This window comes from Salmo salar, chromosome 05 (assembly GCF_965601325.2).
Source record: "Salmo salar chromosome 05, fSalSal1, whole genome shotgun sequence".
Lineage (NCBI taxonomy): Eukaryota > Metazoa > Chordata > Actinopteri > Salmoniformes > Salmonidae > Salmo > Salmo salar.
In genome coordinates this window covers 15,002,501-15,020,670 of record NC_138295.1, presented here as the reverse complement: position 1 = coordinate 15,020,670, position 18,170 = coordinate 15,002,501, and the positions used below count along the sequence as shown (strand labels likewise).

The 18,170-nt window shown below is 49.7% G+C and overlaps 1 protein-coding gene across 3 annotated transcripts in view; it reads right to left on the bottom strand.

Moving 5' to 3' along the window:
* The window catches only part of LOC106604262 (actin filament-associated protein 1-like 1), a 171,894-nt gene that overhangs the window by 132,720 nt on the left and 21,004 nt on the right, over nucleotides 1-18,170 (bottom strand). For all 3 annotated transcript variants that reach the window (XM_045717926.2, XM_045717925.2, XM_045717927.2), the window contains exon 2: nucleotides 6,796-6,921. In XM_045717926.2, the coding sequence (XP_045573882.1) occupies nucleotides 6,796-6,921 (126 nt within the window). The remainder of the gene's footprint in view (nucleotides 1-6,795; nucleotides 6,922-18,170) is intronic.

Here is an 18,170-nt window from a genome sequence, read left to right as displayed (position 1 = left end):
AAAAAGTATTTGAATCCAGGTCTGATCTACAGTATACCTCTGCTTGTCCCCAACCTGTGGAAAGTAGCTGTCTGTCTGTCTGTAGTGTCCTACCTGTGGGCTGTAGTGGTCTGTCTGTCTGTAGTTTCCTACCTGTGGGCTGTAGCTGTCTGTCTGTCTGTAGTGTCCTACCTGTGGGCTGTAGCGGTCTGTCTGTCTGTAGTTTCCTACATGTGGGCTGTAGCTGTGTGTCTGTCTGTAGTTTCCTACCTGTGGGCTGTAGCTGTCTGTCTGTCTGTCTGTAGTTTCCTACCTGTGGGCTGTAGCTGTCTGTCTGTCTGTCTGTCTGTCTGTCTGTCTGTCTGTCTGTCTGTTCACCGGACGTGCTTGTTGCACCCTCGACAACTACTATGATTATTATTATTTGACCATGCTGGTCATTTATGAACATTTTAACATTTTAACATTTTGACCATGTTCTGTTATAATATCCACCCTGCACAGCCAGAAGAGGACTGGCCACCCCTCATAGCCTGGTTCCTCTCTAGGTTTCTTCCTAGGTTTTTGGCCTTTCTAGGGAGTTTTTCCTAGGGAGTTTTTCCTAGCCACCGTGCTTCTTTCACATGCTTTGCTTGCTGTTTGGGGTTTTAGGCTGGGTTTCTGTACAGCACTTTGAGAATATCAGCTGATGTACGAAGGGCTATATAAAAATACATTTGATTTGATTTGATTTGATTTGATTGATTTGAATTTGATTTGATTTGATTTGATTTGATTTGATTTGATTTGATTTGATTGATTTGTCTGTCTGTCTGTCTGTCTGTCTGTCTGTCTGTCTGTCTGTCTGTCTGTCTGTCTGTCTGTAGTGTCCTACCTGTGGGCTGTAGTGGTCTGTCTGTCTGTAGGCTCCTACCTGTGGGCTGTAGCTGTCTGTCTGTCTGTAGTTTCCTACCTGTGGGCTGTAGCTGTCTGTCTGTCTGTCTGTAGTCTCCTACCTGTGGGCTGTAGCTGTCTGTCTGTCTGTAGTTTCCTACCTGTGGGCTGTAGCTGTCTGTCTGTCTGTAGCGTCCTACCTGTGGGCTGTAGTGGTCTGTCTGTCTGTAGTTTCCTACCTGTGGACTGTAGCTGTATGTCTGTCTGTCTGTAGTTTCCTACCTGTGGACTGTAGCTGTCTGTCTATAGTTTCCTACCTGTGGGCTGTAGCTGTCTGTCTGTAGTGTCCTACCTGTCGGCTGTAGCTGTCTGTCTGTAGTCTCATACCTGTGGGCTGTAGCTGTCTGTCTGTCTGTCTGTAGTGTCCTACCTGTGGGCTGTAGTGGCCTGTCTGTCTGTAGTCTCCTACCTGTGGGCTGTAGCTGTCTGTCTGTCTGTAGTTTCCTACCTGTGGGCTGTAGCTGTCTGTCTGTCTGTCTGTCTGTAGTTTCCTACCTGTGGGCTGTAACTGTCTGTCTGTCTGTAGTGTCCTACCTGAGACTGTAGCTGTCTGTCTGTAGTTTCCTACCTGTGGGCTGTAGCTGTCTGTCTGTCTGTAGTCTCCTACCTGTGCGCTGTAGCTGTCTGTCTGTCTGTAGTTTCCTACCTGTGGGCTGTAGCTGTCTGTCTGCCTGTAGTCTCCTACCTGTGGGCTGTAGCTGTCTTTCTGTCTGGAGTCTGCTACCTGTGGGCTGTAGCTGTCTGTCTGTAGTGTCCTACCTGTGGACTGTAGCTGTCTGTCTGTAGTGTCCTACCTGTGGGCTGTAGCTGTCTGTCTGTCTGTAGTGTCCTACCTGTGGGCTGTAGCTGTCTGTCTGTAGACTCCTACCTGTGGGCTGTCGCTGTCTGTCTGTAGTGTCCTACCTGTTGGATGTAGCTGTCTGTCTGTAGTCTCCTACCTGTGGGCTGTAGCTGTCTGTCTGTAGTGTCCTACCTGTGGGATGTAGCTGTCTGTCTGTAGTCTCCCACCTGTGGGCTGTAGCTGTCTGTCTGTCTGTAGTGACCTGTGGGCTGTAGCTGTCTGTCTGTCTGTAGTGTCCTACCTGTGGACTGTACCTGTCTGTCTGTAGTGTCCTACCTGTGGGCTGTAGCTGTCTGTCTGTAGTCTCCTACCTGTGGGCTGTAGCTGTCTGTCTGTCTGTAGTTTCCTACCTGTGGGCTGTAGCTGTCTGTCTGTCTGTAGTTTCCTACCTGTGGGCTCTAGCTGTCTGTCTGTCTGTAGTTTCCTACATGTGGGCTGTAGCTGTCTGTCTGTCTGTCTGTATTCTCCTACCTGTGGGCTGTAGCTGTCTGTCTGTCTGGAGTCTGCTACCTGTGGGCTGTAGCTGTCTGTCTGTTTGTAGTCTCCTACCTGTGGGCTGTAGCTGTCTGTCTGTCTGTAGGCTCCTACCTGTGGGCTGTAGCTGTCTGTCTGTCTGTAGACTCCTACCTGTGGGCTGTAGCTGTCTGTCTGTCTGTCTGTCTGTAGTTTCCTACCTGTGGGCTGTAACTGTCTGTCTGTCTGTCTGACTGTAGTCTCCTACCTGTGGGCTGTAGCTGTCTGTCTGTCTGTAGTTTCCTACCTGTGGGCTGTAGCTGTCTGTCTGTCTGTAGTGTCCTACCTGTGGGCTGTAGTGGTCTGTCTGTCTGTAGTCTCCTACCTGTGGGCTGTAGCTGTCTGTCTGTCTGTAGTTTCCTACCTGTGGGCTGTAGCTGTCTGTCTGTCTGTAGTGTCCTACCTGTGGGCTGTAGTGGTCTGTCTGTCTGTAGTTTCCTACCTGTGGACTGTAGCTGTATGTCTGTCTGTCTGTAGTGTCCTACCTGTGGACTGTAGCTGTCTGTCTGTAGTGTCCTACCTGTCAGCTGTAGCTGTCTGTCTGTAGTCTTCTACCTGTTGGATGTAGCTGTCTGTCTGTAGTCTGCTACCTGTGGGCTGTAGCTGTCTGTCTGTAGTGTCCTACCTGTTGGATGTAGCTGTCTGTCTGTAGTGTCCTACCTGTGGGCTGTAGTGGTCTGTCTGTCTGTAGTGTCCTACCTGAGGGCTGTAGCTGTCTGTCTGTAGTCTCCTACCTGTTGGATGTAGCTGTCTGTCTGTAGTGTCCTACCTGTGGGCTGTAGTGGTCTGTCTGTCTGTAGTCTCCTACCTGTGGGCTGTAGCTGTCTGTCTGTCTGTAGTTTCCTACCTGTGGGCTGTAGCTGTCTGTCTGTCTGTCTGTCTGTCTGTCTGTCTGTCTGTCTGTCTGTCTGTCTGTCTGTAGTGTCCTACCTGTGGGCTGTAGTGGTCTGTCTGTCTGTAGGCTCCTACCTGTGGGCTGTAGCTGTCTGTCTGTCTGTAGTTTCCTACCTGTGGGCTGTAGCTGTCTGTCTGTCTGTCTGTAGGCTCCTACCTGTGGAATGTAGCTGTATGTCTGTCTGTCTGTAGTTTCCTACCTGTGGGCTGTAGCTGTCTGTCTGTAGTTTCCTACCTGTGGGCTGTAGCTGTCTGTCTGTGGTGTCCTACCTGTGGGCTGTAGCTGTCTGTCTGTAGTCTCATACCTGTGGGCTGTAGCTGTCTGTCTGTCTGTCTGTAGTGTCCTACCTGTGGGCTGTAGTGGCCTGTCTGTCTGTAGTCTCCTACCTGTGGGCTGTAGCTGTCTGTCTGTCTGTAGTTTCCTACCTGTGGGCTGTAGCTGTCTGTCTGTCTGTAGTTTCCTACCTGTGGGCTGTAACTGTCTGTCTGTCTGTAGTGTCCTACCTGAGGGCTGTAGCTGTCTGTCTGTAGTTTCCTACCTGTGGGCTGTAGCTGTCTGTCTGTCTGTAGTTTCCTACCTGTGGGCTGTAGCTGTCTGTCTGTCTGTCTGTAGTTTCCTACCTGTGGGCTGTAGCTGTCTGTCTGCCTGTAGTCTCCTACCTGTGGGCTGTAGCTGTCTGTCTGGAGTCTGCTACCTGTGGGCTGTAGCTGTCTGTCTGTAGTGTCCTACCTGTGGACTGTAGCTGTCTGTCTGTAGTGTCCTACCTGTGGGCTGTAGCTGTCTGTCTGTCTGTAGTGTCCTACCTGTGGTCTGTAGCTGTCTGTCTGTAGACTCCTACCTGTGGGCTGTCTCTGTCTGTCTGTAGTGTCCTACATGTGGGCTGTAGCTGTCTGTCTGTCTGTAGTCTCCTACCTGTGGGCTGTAGCTGTCTGTCTGTAGTGTTCTACCTGTTGGATGTAGCTGTCTGTCTGTAGTCTCCTACCTGTGGGCTGTAGCTGTCTGTCTGTAGTGTCCTACCTGTGGGATGTAGCTGTCTGTCTGTAGTCTCCTACCTGTGGGCTGTAGCTGTCTGTCTGTCTGTCTGTAGATTCCTACCTGTGGGCTGTAGCTGTCTGTCTGTCTGTAGTGTCCTACCTGTGGGCTGTAGCTGTCTGTCTGTCTGTAGTGTCCTACCTGTGGACTGTACCTGTCTGTCTGTAGTGTCCTACCTGTGGGCTGTAGCTGTCTGTCTGTAGTGTCCTACCTGTGGGCTGTAGCTGTCTGTCTGTCTGTAGTTTCCTACCTGTGGGCTGTAGCTGTCTGTCTGTCTGTAGTTTCCTACCTGTGGGCTCTAGCTGTCTGTCTGTCTGTAGTTTCCTACATGTGGGCTGTAGCTGTCTGTCTGTCTGTCTGTAGTCTCCTACCTGTGGGCTGTAGCTGTCTGTCTGTCTGGAGTCTGCTACCTGTGGGCTGTAGCTGTCTGTCTGTCTGTAGTCTCCTACCTGTGGGCTGTAGCTGTCTGTCTGTCTGTAGGCTCCTACCTGTGGGCTGTAGCTGTCTGTCTGTCTGTAGGCTCCTACCTGTGGGCTGTAGCTGTCTGTCTGTCTATCTGTCTGTAGTTTCCTACCTGTGGGCTGTAACTGTCTGTCTGTCTGTCTGTAGTGTCCTACCTGTGGGCTGTAGTGGCCTGTCTGTCTGTAGTCTCCTACCTGTGGGCTGTAGCTGTCTGTCTGTCTGTAGTTTCCTACCTGTGGGCTGTAGTGGCCTGTCTGTCTGTAGTCTCCTACCTGTGGGCTGTAGCTGTCTGTCTGTCTGTAGTTTCCTACCTGTGGGCTGTAGCTGTCTGTCTGTCTGTAGTTTCCTACCTGTGGGCTGTAACTGTCTGTCTGTCTGTAGTGTCCTACCTGAGGGCTGTAGCTGTCTGTCTGTAGTTTCCTACCTGTGGGCTGTAGCTGTCTGTCTGTCTGTAGTTTCCTACCTGTGGGCTGTAGCTGTCTGTCTGTCTGTCTGTAGTTTCCTACCTGTGGGCTGTAGCTGTCTGTCTGCCTGTAGTCTCCTACCTGTGGGCTGTAGCTGTCTGTCTGGAGTCTGCTACCTGTGGGCTGTAGCTGTCTGTCTGTAGTGTCCTACCTGTGGACTGTAGCTGTCTGTCTGTAGTGTCCTACCTGTGGGCTGTAGCTGTCTGTCTGTCTGTAGTGTCCTACCTGTGGTCTGTAGCTGTCTGTCTGTAGACTCCTACCTGTGGGCTGTCTCTGTCTGTCTGTAGTGTCCTACATGTGGGCTGTAGCTGTCTGTCTGTCTGTAGTCTCCTACCTGTGGGCTGTAGCTGTCTGTCTGTAGTGTTCTACCTGTTGGATGTAGCTGTCTGTCTGTAGTCTCCTACCTGTGGGCTGTAGCTGTCTGTCTGTAGTGTCCTACCTGTGGGATGTAGCTGTCTGTCTGTAGTCTCCTACCTGTGGGCTGTAGCTGTCTGTCTGTCTGTCTGTAGATTCCTACCTGTGGGCTGTAGCTGTCTGTCTGTCTGTAGTGTCCTACCTGTGGGCTGTAGCTGTCTGTCTGTCTGTAGTGTCCTACCTGTGGACTGTACCTGTCTGTCTGTAGTGTCCTACCTGTGGGCTGTAGCTGTCTGTCTGTAGTGTCCTACCTGTGGGCTGTAGCTGTCTGTCTGTCTGTAGTTTCCTACCTGTGGGCTGTAGCTGTCTGTCTGTCTGTAGTTTCCTACCTGTGGGCTCTAGCTGTCTGTCTGTCTGTAGTTTCCTACATGTGGGCTGTAGCTGTCTGTCTGTCTGTCTGTAGTCTCCTACCTGTGGGCTGTAGCTGTCTGTCTGTCTGGAGTCTGCTACCTGTGGGCTGTAGCTGTCTGTCTGTCTGTAGCCTCCTACCTGTGGGCTGTAGCTGTCTGTCTGTCTGTAGGCTCCTACCTGTGGGCTGTAGCTGTCTGTCTGTCTGTAGGCTCCTACCTGTGGGCTGTAGCTGTCTGTCTGTCTATCTGTCTGTAGTTTCCTACCTGTGGGCTGTAACTGTCTGTCTGTCTGTCTGTCCTGTTTGTAGTCTCCTACCTGTGGGCTGTAGCTGTCTGTCTGTCTGTAGTGTCCTACCTGTGGGCTGTAGCTGTCTGTCTGTCTGTCTGTAGTGTCCTACCTGTGGGCTGTAGTGGTCTGTCTGTCTGTAGTTTCCTACCTGTGGACTGTAGCTGTATGTCTGTCTGTCTGTAGCGTCCTACCTGTGGACTGTAGCTGTCTGTCTGTAGTGTCCTACCTGTCAGCTGTAGCTGTCTGTCTGTAGTCTTCTACCTGTTGGATGTAGCTGTCTGTCTGTAGCCTGCTACCTGTGGGCTGTAGCTGTCTGTCTGTAGTGTCCTACCTGTGGGCTGTAGTGGTCTGTCTGTCTGTAGTGTCCTACCTGTGGGCTGTAGCTGTCTGTCTGTAGTTTCCTACCTGTTGGATGTAGCTGTCTGTCTGTAGTGTCCTACCTGTGGGCTGTAGTGGTCTGTCTGTCTGTAGTGTCCTACCTGTGGGCTGTAGCTGTCTGTCTGTAGTTTCCTACCTGTTGGATGTAGCTGTCTGTCTGTAGTGTCCTACCTGTGGGCTGTAGTGGTCTGTCTGTCTGTAGTCTCCTACCTGTGGGCTGTAGCTGTCTGTCTGTAGTGTCCTACCTGTGGGCTGTAGTTGTTTCAGCAGGTTCCTAACAGAGGTCTTCTTCTCCTCAGTAGGAGAGCTCAGAGTCTCGTGGTCCAGCAGCTTCAGCAGAAAGTTGAGCTCCGTCACCAGGACCTCCATCGCTAAGGAAGGGGTCAGAGGTTAGAGATCAGAGGTTAAAGGTCAGTGAGGGAGAGGACAGAGGTCAATCGACCCAGCCCAAACAACCGCTGGGTGTGTAACAACTCTCTCTTTGTTTCTGTCAACAAACACAGGCATGTAGGCATACCCATGCCTCTCTCTCTCTCTCTCTGGTCCATCTCTGCCCCCCATCCTCTCTCTCTCTCTCTCTGGTCCATCTCTGCCCCCCCATCCCCTCTCTCTCTCTCTCTCTCTCTCTCTCTTGGTCCATCTCTGCCCCCCCATCCCCTCTCTCTCTCTCTCTCTGGTCCATCTCTGCCCCCCCCCATCCCCTCTCTCTCTCTCTCTCTCTGGTCCATCTCTGCCCCCCCATCCTCTCTCTCTCTCTCTCTCTCTGGTCCATCTCTGCCCCCCCATCCCCTCTCTCTCTCTCTCTCTCTCTCTCTGGTCCATCTCTGCCCCCCCATCCCCTCTCTCTCTCTCTCTCTCTCTCTCTGGTCCATCTCTGACCCCCCTCCCCCGTCCCGTCTCTCTGTCTCTCTCTCTCTGGTCCATCTCTGTCCCGTCCCGTCTCTCTCTCTCTCTCTCTGGTCCATCTCTGCCCCCCATCCTCTCTCTCTCTCTCTCTGGTCCATCTCTGCCCCCCCATCCCCTCTCTCTCTCTATCTCTCTCTCTCTGGTCCATCTCTGTCCCGTCCCGTCTCTCTCTCTCTCTCTCTCTGGTCCATCTCTGCCCCCCCATCCCCTCTCTCTCTCTCTCTCTCTCTCTGGTCCATCTCTGCCCCCCCCATCCCCTCTCTCTCTCTCTCTCTCTCTCTGGTCCATCTCTGCCCCCCCCATCCCCTCTCTCTCTCTCTCTCTCTCTCTGGTCCATCTCTGCCCCCCCATCCCCTCTCTCTCTCTATCTCTCTCTCTCTGGTCCATCTCTGTCCCGTCCCGTCTCTCTCTCTCTCTCTCTCTCTCTCTCTGGTCCATCTCTGACCCCCCTCCCCCGTCCCGTCTCTCTGTCTCTCTCTCTGTCTCTCTAAGAAATAGGGGAAACCCAGTAAAACACTTCCATATATCCAGCACATAGAAACATAACATCATAGTGTACACAAGCATTTCGCTACACCCCCAATAACATCTGCTAAATATGTGTATGTAACCAATACAATGTGATGTGATTTGAAAGCCCAGTCAGCTTTTCAGGAGTATATTATTCACATGGGACTCGACCGCTCCCAGTTTTCAGAACAGAACGGAAATAAACCTTCAGCTCTGCATGCAGGTGTATGCTCCTGAGAGCATGGTCTCCTCTCTCCTCCCTCTCCTATGGTCTCCTCTCTCCCCCTCTCCCATGGTCTCCTCTCTCCCCTCTCCCATGGTCTCCTCTCTCCCCCTCTCCTATGGTCTCCTCTCTCCCCCTCTCCCATGGTCTCCCTCTCCCCCTCTCCCATGGTCTCCTCTCTCCCCTCTCCTATGGTCTCCTCTCTCCCCTCTCCCATGGTCTCCTCTCTCCCCTCTCCTATGGTCTCCTCTCTCCCCTCTCCTATGGTCTCCTCTCTCCCCTCTCCTATGGTCTCCTCTCTCCCCCTCTCCTCATGGTCTCCCTCTCCCCTCTCCTATGGTCTCCTCTCTCCCCCTCTCCTATGGTCTCCTCTCTCCCCCTCTCCTATGGTCTCCTCTCTGCCCCTCTCCTATGGTCTCCTCTCTGCCCCTCTCCCATGGTCTCCTCTCTCCCCTCTCCTATGGTCTCCTCTCTCCCCCTCTCCTATGGTCTCCTCTCTCCCCTCTCCTATGGTCTCCTCTCTCCCCTCTCCTATGGTCTCCTCTCTCCCCCTCTCCCATGGTCTCCTCTCTGCCCCTCTCCTATGGTCTCCTCTCTCTCCCCTCTCCTATGGTCTCCTCTCTCCCCTCTCCTATGGTCTCCTCTCTCCCCCTCTCCTATGGTCTCCTCTCTGCCCCTCTCCTATGGTCTCCTCTCTCCCCTCTCCTATGGTCTCCTCTCTCCCCCTCTCCTATGGTCTCCTCTCTCCCCCTCTCCTATGGTCTCCTCTCTCCCCCTCTCCTATGGTCTCCTCTCTCCCTCTCCTATGGTCTCCTCTCTCCCCTCTCCTATGGTCTCCTCTCTCCCTCTCCTATGGTCTCCTCTCTCCCCCTCTCCTATGGTCTCCTCTCTCCCCTCTCCTATGGTCTCCTCTCTGCCCCTCTCCTATGGTCTCCTCTCTCCCCTCTCCTATGGTCTCCTCTCTCCCCCTCTCCTATGGTCTCCTCTCTCCCCTCTCCTATGGTCTCCTCTCTCCCCCTCTCCTATGGTCTCCTCTCTCCCCTCTCGTCACACACAGTAGAATAATAGGCTCTGTCTGTGTCTGAATTGATTTCATATGCCAGCTACTCAGACATTGTGTGAGGATTTCCATGTTTCATAAAGATGGAAGAGAACCGGATGGGTGGAGAAGAAAGATGTTATATATGCACACAGACGCATGCAACACACACACACACGCCCACACACACACACGCCCACACACACACCCACACACTCTCTGACCAGTTGTTCTCTGTCAGGCAGATATATATGATATAGTTGTCTGACAGTGGGTTGTTAAGCCCATTGGAGGATCACATCAGGAAAATATGTCTTCAGTTAGGGAGTAACACTGTTCACACACCCAGCCGGTCAGTTCTCTCTGGTTGACAGATTATATCATGATTACTCTGCGTCCTGGTAGAAAGTAGTGCACTACTTCTGAGTCCTATTGTTCCTTGTAGAAAGCAGTGCACTAAGGAAATAGGGAACCATTTGGGACGCAACCTGGGAGATGTCCAGCACTCAGACTAAACTCACTAGGGGACACACACACATAGCAGACATGTTAACTACACACCAGGATTCAGTCTTCTACATATCAGACATGTTAACTACACGCCAGGATTCAGTCTTCTACATATCAGACATGTTAACTACACGCCAGGATTCAGTCTTCTACATATCAGACATGTTAACTACACACCAGCATTCAGTCTTCTACATATCAGACATGTTAACTACACGCCAGCATTCAGTCTTCTACATAGCAGACATGTTAACTACACACCAGGATTCAGTCTTCTACATATCAGACATGTTAACTACACACCAGCATTCAGTCTTCTACATATCAGACATGTTAACTACACGCCAGCATTCAGTCTTCTACATATCAGACATGTTAACTACACGCCAGCATTCAGTCACACACATAGCAGACATGTTAACTACACACCAGCATTCAGTCTTCTACATATCAGACATGTTAACTACACGCCAGCATTCAGTCACACACATAACAGACATGTTAACTACACACCCGCATTCAGTCACACACATAACAGACATGTTAACTACACGCCAGCATTCAGTCACACACATAGCAGACATGTTAACTACACACCAGCATTCAGACTTCTACATATCAGACATGTTAACTACACACCAGCATTCAGTCACACACATAGCAGACATGTTAACTACACACCAGCATTCAGTCTTCTACATATCAGACATGTTAACTACACACCAGCATTCAGTCACACACATATCAGACATGTTAACTACACACCAGCATTCAGTCACACACATACCAGACATGTTAACTACACGCCAGCATTCAGTCTTCTACATATCAGACATGTTAACTACACACCCGCATTCAGTCACACACATAACAGACATGTTAACTACACGCCAGCATTCAGTCACACACATAGCAGACATGTTAACTACACGCCAGCATTCAGTCACACACATAGCAGACATGTTAACTACACACCAGCATTCAGTCACACACATAGCAGACATGTTAACTACACACCAGCATTCAGTCTTCTACATAGCAGACATGTTAACTACACGCCAGCATTCAGTCTTCTACATATCAGACATGTTAACTACACGCCAGCATTCATTCTACATATCAGACATGTTAACTACTCCCCAGCATTCAGTCTTCTACATATCAAACATGTTAACTACACGCCAGCATTCAGTCTTCTACATAGCAGACATGTTAACTACACGCCAGGATTCAGTCTTCTTCCTCAGGTTTTGAAATCATAACAGTTGATCAGTTCTGTCTGCAGTAGCGGTGGTTCAGTGAACCATGAATACTGCATGTTCCAGTGGGAGACTGTGTGTTCCAGTGGGAGACTGTATGTTCCAGTGGGAGACTGTGTGTTCCAGTGGGAGACTGTGTGTTCCAGTGGGAGACTGTATGTTCCAGTGGGAGACTGTATGTTCCATTGGGAGACTGTGTGTTCCATTGGGAGACTGCGTGTTCCAGTGGGAGACTGCGTGTTCCAGTGGGAGACTGCGTGTTCCAGTGGGAGACTGCGTGTTCCAGTGGGAGACTGCGTGTTCCAGTGGGAGACTGCGTGTTCCAGTGGGAGACTGTGTGTTCCAGTGGGAGACTGTGTGTTCCAGTGGGAGACTGTATGTTCCAGTGGGAGACTGTGTGTTCCAGTGGGAGACTGTGTGTTCCTGTGGGAGACTGTGTGTTCCTGTGGGAGACTGTGTGTTCCTGTGGGAGACTGTGTGTTCCAGTGGGAGACTGTGTGTTCCAGTGGGAGACTGTATGTTCCAGTGGGATGTTCCAGTGGGAGACTGTATGTTCCAGTGGGAGACTGTATGTTCCAGTGGGAGACTGTGTGTTCCAGTGGGAGACTGTGTGTTCCAGTGGGAGACTGTGTGTTCCAGTGGGAGACTGTGTGTTCCAGTGGGAGACTGTATGTTCCAGTGGGATGTTCCAGTGGGAGACTGTATGTTCCAGTGGGAGACTGTGTGTTCCAGTGGGAGACTGTGTGTTCCAGTGGGAGACTGTATGTTCCAGTGGGATGTTCCAGTGGGAGACTGTATGTTCCAGTGGGAGACTGTGTGTTCCAGTGGGATGTTCCAGTGGGAGACTGTATGTTCCAGTGGGAGACTGTGTGTTCCAGTGGGAGACTGTGTGTTCCAGTGGGAGACTGTATGTTCCAGTGATGAAAGTAGATTAAGTTGATAAGATCAGTTGAAATGTAAAGGAAACCGTGTGGACCCAAACCATTTTTTTGGCCCAAGGGGTAGGCTTTAGCTCAATGTCCAAAAACTCTGACTCTGTCCCAAATGGTCCTGGTCAAAATGAGTGCCCTGCGTAGGGAATAGGGTGCTGTTTAGGACGCAGAAAAGTCAGACGAGCCAGGTTCGAACCCACTGGGTCAAACATGTGAAACACATTGAGGTCCTGAACCAGGGGGACTCAGCAGTGAAACACATTGAGGTCCTGAACCAGGGGGACTCAGCAGTGAAACACATTGAGTTCCTGAACCAGGGGGACTCAGCAGTGAAACACATTGAGGTCCTGAACCAGGGGGACTCAGCAGTGAAACACATTGAGGTCCTGAACCAGGGGGACTCAGCAGTGAAACACATTGAGTTCCTGAACCAGGGGGACTCAGCAGTGAAACACATTGAGTTCCTGAACCAGGGAGACTCAGCAGTGAAACACATTGAGTTCCTGAACCAGGGGGACTCAGCAGTGAAACACATTGAGGTCCTGAACCAGGGGGACTCAGCAGTGAAACACATTGAGGTCCTGAACCAGGGGGACTCAGCAGTGAAACACATTGAGGTCCTGAACCAGGGAGACTCAGCAGTGAAACACATTGAGATCCTGAACCAGGGGGACTCAGCGGTGAAACACATTGAGTTCCTGAACCAGGGGGACTCAGCAGTGAAACACATTGAGTTCCTGAACCAGGGAGACTCAGCAGTGAAACACATTGAGGTCCTGAACCAGGGGGACTCAGCAGTGAAACACATTGAGTTCCTGAACCAGGGAGACTCAGCAGTGAAACACATTGAGGTCCTGAACCAGGGGGTCTCAGCAGTGAAACACATTGAGGTCCTGAACCAGGGAGACTCAGCAGTGAAACACATTGAGGTCCTGAACCAGGGAGACTCAGCAGTGAAACACATTGAGGTCCTGAACCAGGGGGACTCAGCAGTGAAACACATTGAGTTCCTGAACCAGGGAGACTCAGCAGTGAAACACATTGAGGTCCTGAACCAGGGGGACTCAGCAGTGAAACACATTGAGGTCCTGAACCAGGGGGACTCAGCAGTGAAACACATTGAGGTCCTGAACCAGGGGGACTCAGCAGTGAAACACATTGAGGTCCTGAACCAGGGGGACTCAGCAGTGAAACACATTGAGATCCTGAACCAGGGAGACTCAGCAGTGAAACACATTGAGTTCCTGAACCAGGGGGACTCAGCAGTGAAACACAAAGACACTTTTTGTTATTGATACACCTCTTACTAGATACACACATTCCTCTCAGCTACAGGGCACTCCCACCAGTGTGTGTGTGTGTGTGTGTGTGTGTGTGTGTGTGTGTGTGTGTGTGTGTGTGTGTGTGTGTGTGTGTGTATATATGTAGTCACTGAAACAGGACTTGTTGACATGCAGTCTTCCACCAAGCAAAGAGATTCCTTTCCCAGTCCATGGCCTACAGCTGGCCCTGGCAGGAAACATGGACCAACCAGGGGGGTAATGTGGTCTAATGGCCTAACTGTGAAAGAGAGGGAAGGAGGGAGGGATAGCATAGATGGAGAGAGAGATAGCATAGATGGAGAGAGAGAGGGAGGGAATAAAGAGAGAGAGAGAATGATAGAGGGAGAGAGCCTGCCAAGTCAACCAACTGTTTGTCTTCGCTGGCACTCACCCTCGATAGAGGAAGGGAAAATTCACTGTGGTGAATCACTAAAACAATAGAGAAAAATACTCAATGTAACTGAAGAATCCATAGACTCTAAACACTTCTGGGAAAATTGGAAAACACTAAACAAACAACAACACAAATAATTATCTATCCAAAATGGAGATGTGTGGGTAAACCACTAGGTAAGGGGTGCTTGTCCATTAGGTAAGGGGTGCTTAACTGGTGGCAGGGAAGTCAAACGCAGGAGAGCAGAACTTGGTGAATAGCCGGAGCAGTTTAATATATAAAACTAACGGCATACAAAACAACAAACACATGGGTACACAACCCGTAGCACACCAGTAACACATAGCACAAGTACCTACAATAAACAATTCCCAACAAGGACATGGGGGAAACAGAGGGAAAATATACAACATGTAATTAGGGAATTGAAACCAGGTGAGTGTGAAAACAAGACAAAACAAATTGAACATGAAAAATGGATCGGCGATGGCTAGAAGACCGGTGATGTCGACCGCCGAACACCGCCCGAACAAGCAGAGGAACCGACTTCGGTAGAAGTCGTGACACCATTAAAATAACATCAAATTGATCAGAAATACAGTGTAGACATTGTTAATGTTGTAAAGAACTTTTGCAGCTGGAAACGGCAGATTTTTTATGGAATATCTACATAGGCGTACAGAGGCCCATTATCAACAACCATCACTTCTGTGTTCCAATGGCACGTTGTGTTAGCTAATCCAAGTTTATCATTTTAAAAGGCTAATTGATCATTAGTAAACCCTTTTGCAATTATATTAGCACAGCTCTAAACTCTTGTTTTGATTAAAGAAGCAATAAAACTGGCCTTCTTTAGACTAGTTGAGTATCTGGAGCATCAGCATTTGTGGGTTTGATTACAGGCTCAAAATGGCCAGAAACAAAGACCTTTCTTCTGAAACTGGTCAGTCTATTCTTGTTCTGAGAAATGAAGGCTATTCCATGCGAGAAATTGCAAAGAAACTGAAGATCTCGTACAACGTTGTGCACTACTCCCTTCACAGAACAGCACAAACTGGCTCTAACCAGAATAGAAAGAGGAGTGGGAGGCCCCGGTGCACAACTGAGCAAGAGGACAAGTACATTAGTGTGCCTAGTTTGAGAAACAGACGCCTCACAAGTCCTCAACTGGCAGCTTCATTAAATAGTACCCACAAAACACCAGTCTCAACGTCAACAGCGAAGAAGCGACTCTGGGATGCTGGCCTTCTAGGCAGAGTTCTTCTGTCCAGTGTCTGTGTTCTTTTTCCCATCTTAATCTTTTCTTTTTATCGGCCAGTCTGAGATATGGCTTTTTCTTTGCAACTCTGCCTAGAAGGCCAGATTCTAGTAGGGTGAGGCCGGGTGCTGCAGACTGTCTCTCTATGTCTCTCTCTCACAATCTGAAAACTTTGAAAACAAACCCGATTTTGATAAACTCCCATATCTACTGGGTGAAATACCACAGTGTGCCATCACAGCAGCAAGATGTGTGACCTGTTGCCACAAGAAAAGGGCAACCAGTGAAGAACAAACACCATTGTATATACAACCCATATTTATGTTTGTTTATTTTTCCTTTTGTACTTTAACCATTTCCACATCGTTACAACACTGTATATATACAGTATGTGACATTTGTAATGTCTTTATTCTTTTGGAACTTCTGTCTAAAAGGAGTCACGCAGGAGATGAGAAGCAGGTACAGGAGATGTGAAGCAGGTACAGGAGATGAGAAGCAGGTACAGGAGATGAGAAGCAGATACAGGAGATGAGAAGCAGGTACAGGAGATGAGAGGCAGGTGCAGAGAGTGAAGGTTAAATAGCTGATGGACATGAAATGGAACAGGAACAGAGTCTGGACAGGAACACATAACAACAATTAATGCAGACACAGGGAACACCACCGAGGAACATACAGATGATACAGATATACAGGGGGTAATCAACAACGTGAAGGAGTCCAGGTGAGTCCAATGAGCTCTGCTGCGTGTAATGACGGGTAGCCTGGCACCCTCGAGCGTCAGGGATGGGGAGCGGGGGCAGGCGTGACACTGTGAGTGTAATGTTTACTGTTCATTTTTATTATTTATTTTACATTTACATATAATATACTTCACTTGCTTTGGCAATGTTAACATATGCTTTCCATGCCAATAAAGCCCCTTGAGTTGAATTGAATTGAGAGAGGGAGGGGGAGAGGGAGAGAGGGAGATAGGGAGGGAGAGGGAGGGAGAGGGAGAGTTGGAGAGAGAGAGGGGGAGAGAGAGGGGAGAGAGAGGGGAGAGAGAGGGGAGAGAGGGGGAGAGAGAGAGAGAGAGAGAGAGAGAGAGAGAGAGAGAGAGGGGGGAGAGGGAGGGGGAGAGGGAGATAGGGAGGGGGAGAGGGAGAGAGGGAAAGAAAAAGAGAACGAGAGAGAGAGGGAGAGAGAGAGAGAGAGAGAGAGAGAGAGAGAGGGAGAGAGAGGGAGAGAAAAAGAGAAAGAGAAAGAGAGAGAGAGGGAGAGAGAGGGAGAGAGGGATAGGGTAAGAGCATGGTGAATGCTTTAGCCATGGATTGCTGGACAATACTTCCCAAATACTTTCTTGCCCAATCTTGCCAAATAACAGCACTGTTTGGTAGTATGAAGAAGACCAGTATAGGGAACACCCTAACGGTGCTAGCCTGAGATAAAAGGCAGAATACACTGCTACAATGCCAAGCATGAAGAACACCTCTTGAATACTCAATGACCTATGACATTACTACTCCATTATCAATCCCATAAACCACCCTGGATGAGCTCTCCTCTGTCTGTCTGAACGAGGCTAGAACCACCATCACCTCAATCTGTTTCCCACCAAGCCCTTAACTTGAGCTGAACCTGTATGTATGTATGTGTGTGTGTCTCCATGCCAAGACAAACAGGGAGGGGAGAGAGAGGTGCCCGTGCTTTCCTCCCCAGGGGAAACACACACACACACACACACACACACACACACACACACACACACACACACACGCGCGTGCGCGCGCGCACACACGGCTGATAATGCCACATCAAAACAGGGTTGGGTTAAAACTTGAGCTTTAGAGTTGAGCTCAAAACCAGCTGCATGAACAAAGACTGATCAGCTGTAGAGATGTAGTAGATTGGTAGTTCTATTTCATGAGTTGTGTACTTCTGCATAATATCCAGAACACAGTCATAAAGAGAAAGAACATCAGCATTTCAAAGCAGAAAGAGAGGCTCAGAGTCAGAGCCTCAGAGAGAGGCTCAGAGACAGAGCCTCAGAGAGAGAGTCTCAGAGACAGAGCCTCAGAGACAGAGGCTCAGAGACAGAGGCTCAGAGACAGAGGCTCAGAGACAGAGGCTCAGAGAGAGTCTCAGAGACAGAGTCTCAGAGACAGAGGCTCAGAGACAGAGGCTCAGAGAGGGGCCAGAGGGGGCTCAGAGAGGGGCCAGAGGTGGCTCAGAGACAGAGGTTCAGAGACAGAGGTTCAGAGACAGAGGTTCAGAGACAGAGGTTCAGAGACAGAGGCTCAGAGACAGAGGCTCAGAGACAGAGGCTCAGAGACAGAGGATATTCCCTATATACTGCACAACACTACCTTTGACCTGGTTTAAAGTAGTGCACTAGATAAGGAGTAGGGTGCCATTTGAGACGTAACTAGCGGGAGGAATGTGTGTCTGAGTTTGCTGAGCTAGCCCACATAAAACATCTTCACAATCTCACACTGCCTTGACAAACACAGTTTAACCCAGAAGATATATTCCACACCTTGTTAGAAGTGCAATGCAAGGCAGTGTGTGTGGTGTGTGTGTGTGTGTGTGTGTGTGTGTGTGTGTGTGTGTGTGTGTGTGTGTGTGTGTGTGTGTGTGTGTCCGAGAGAGAGAGAGAGAGAGAACGCTCCACTGATGAGTGGACTAGCAGATTATAGTTTGTTTAACAGCGAGTCCCCCTGGTCTTTAAAGCAAGCGTTAGCCGAGCAGACCAGCAGCTCAGTGAGAACTGTGTTACAGTGACGAACTAGGAGAGTGTGAAGCCAGCCAACTCAGCACCTGCACTAACATGACTGGCAAACTACTCTGTATGATGCACAAGTACCAAACGACACCCTATTCCCTTTATAGTGCACTACTGTAGATAAGGGCCCACAGGGTAGTAGTGCACTATATAGGGAATAGGATGCTGTTTGGGATACACACCTGATGTGACCTGGATTCTAATACCCCTGAGGCACTCTGTCTTCACACTGCTTTATTAGAAATAAAAACACGCTTTTCAAGCAATACAAATCATAATTGTGTGTTACTGTATCAAATCTCTGACAATAAAGTTTCCATTTCAGCAGGAAGGAATATAGAGAGGATTTGTATTTGACTTGTTCCACACTGAACACAGAGGAAGTACAGACAGCGACAGACAAATCACAATATGACACTACTACAGTTTACTAGTCTGAATGTCTGGTTTGTCTCTGCTACTTTGCCACTTCGCGAGTAAAGACTAAAAACCCACACAGG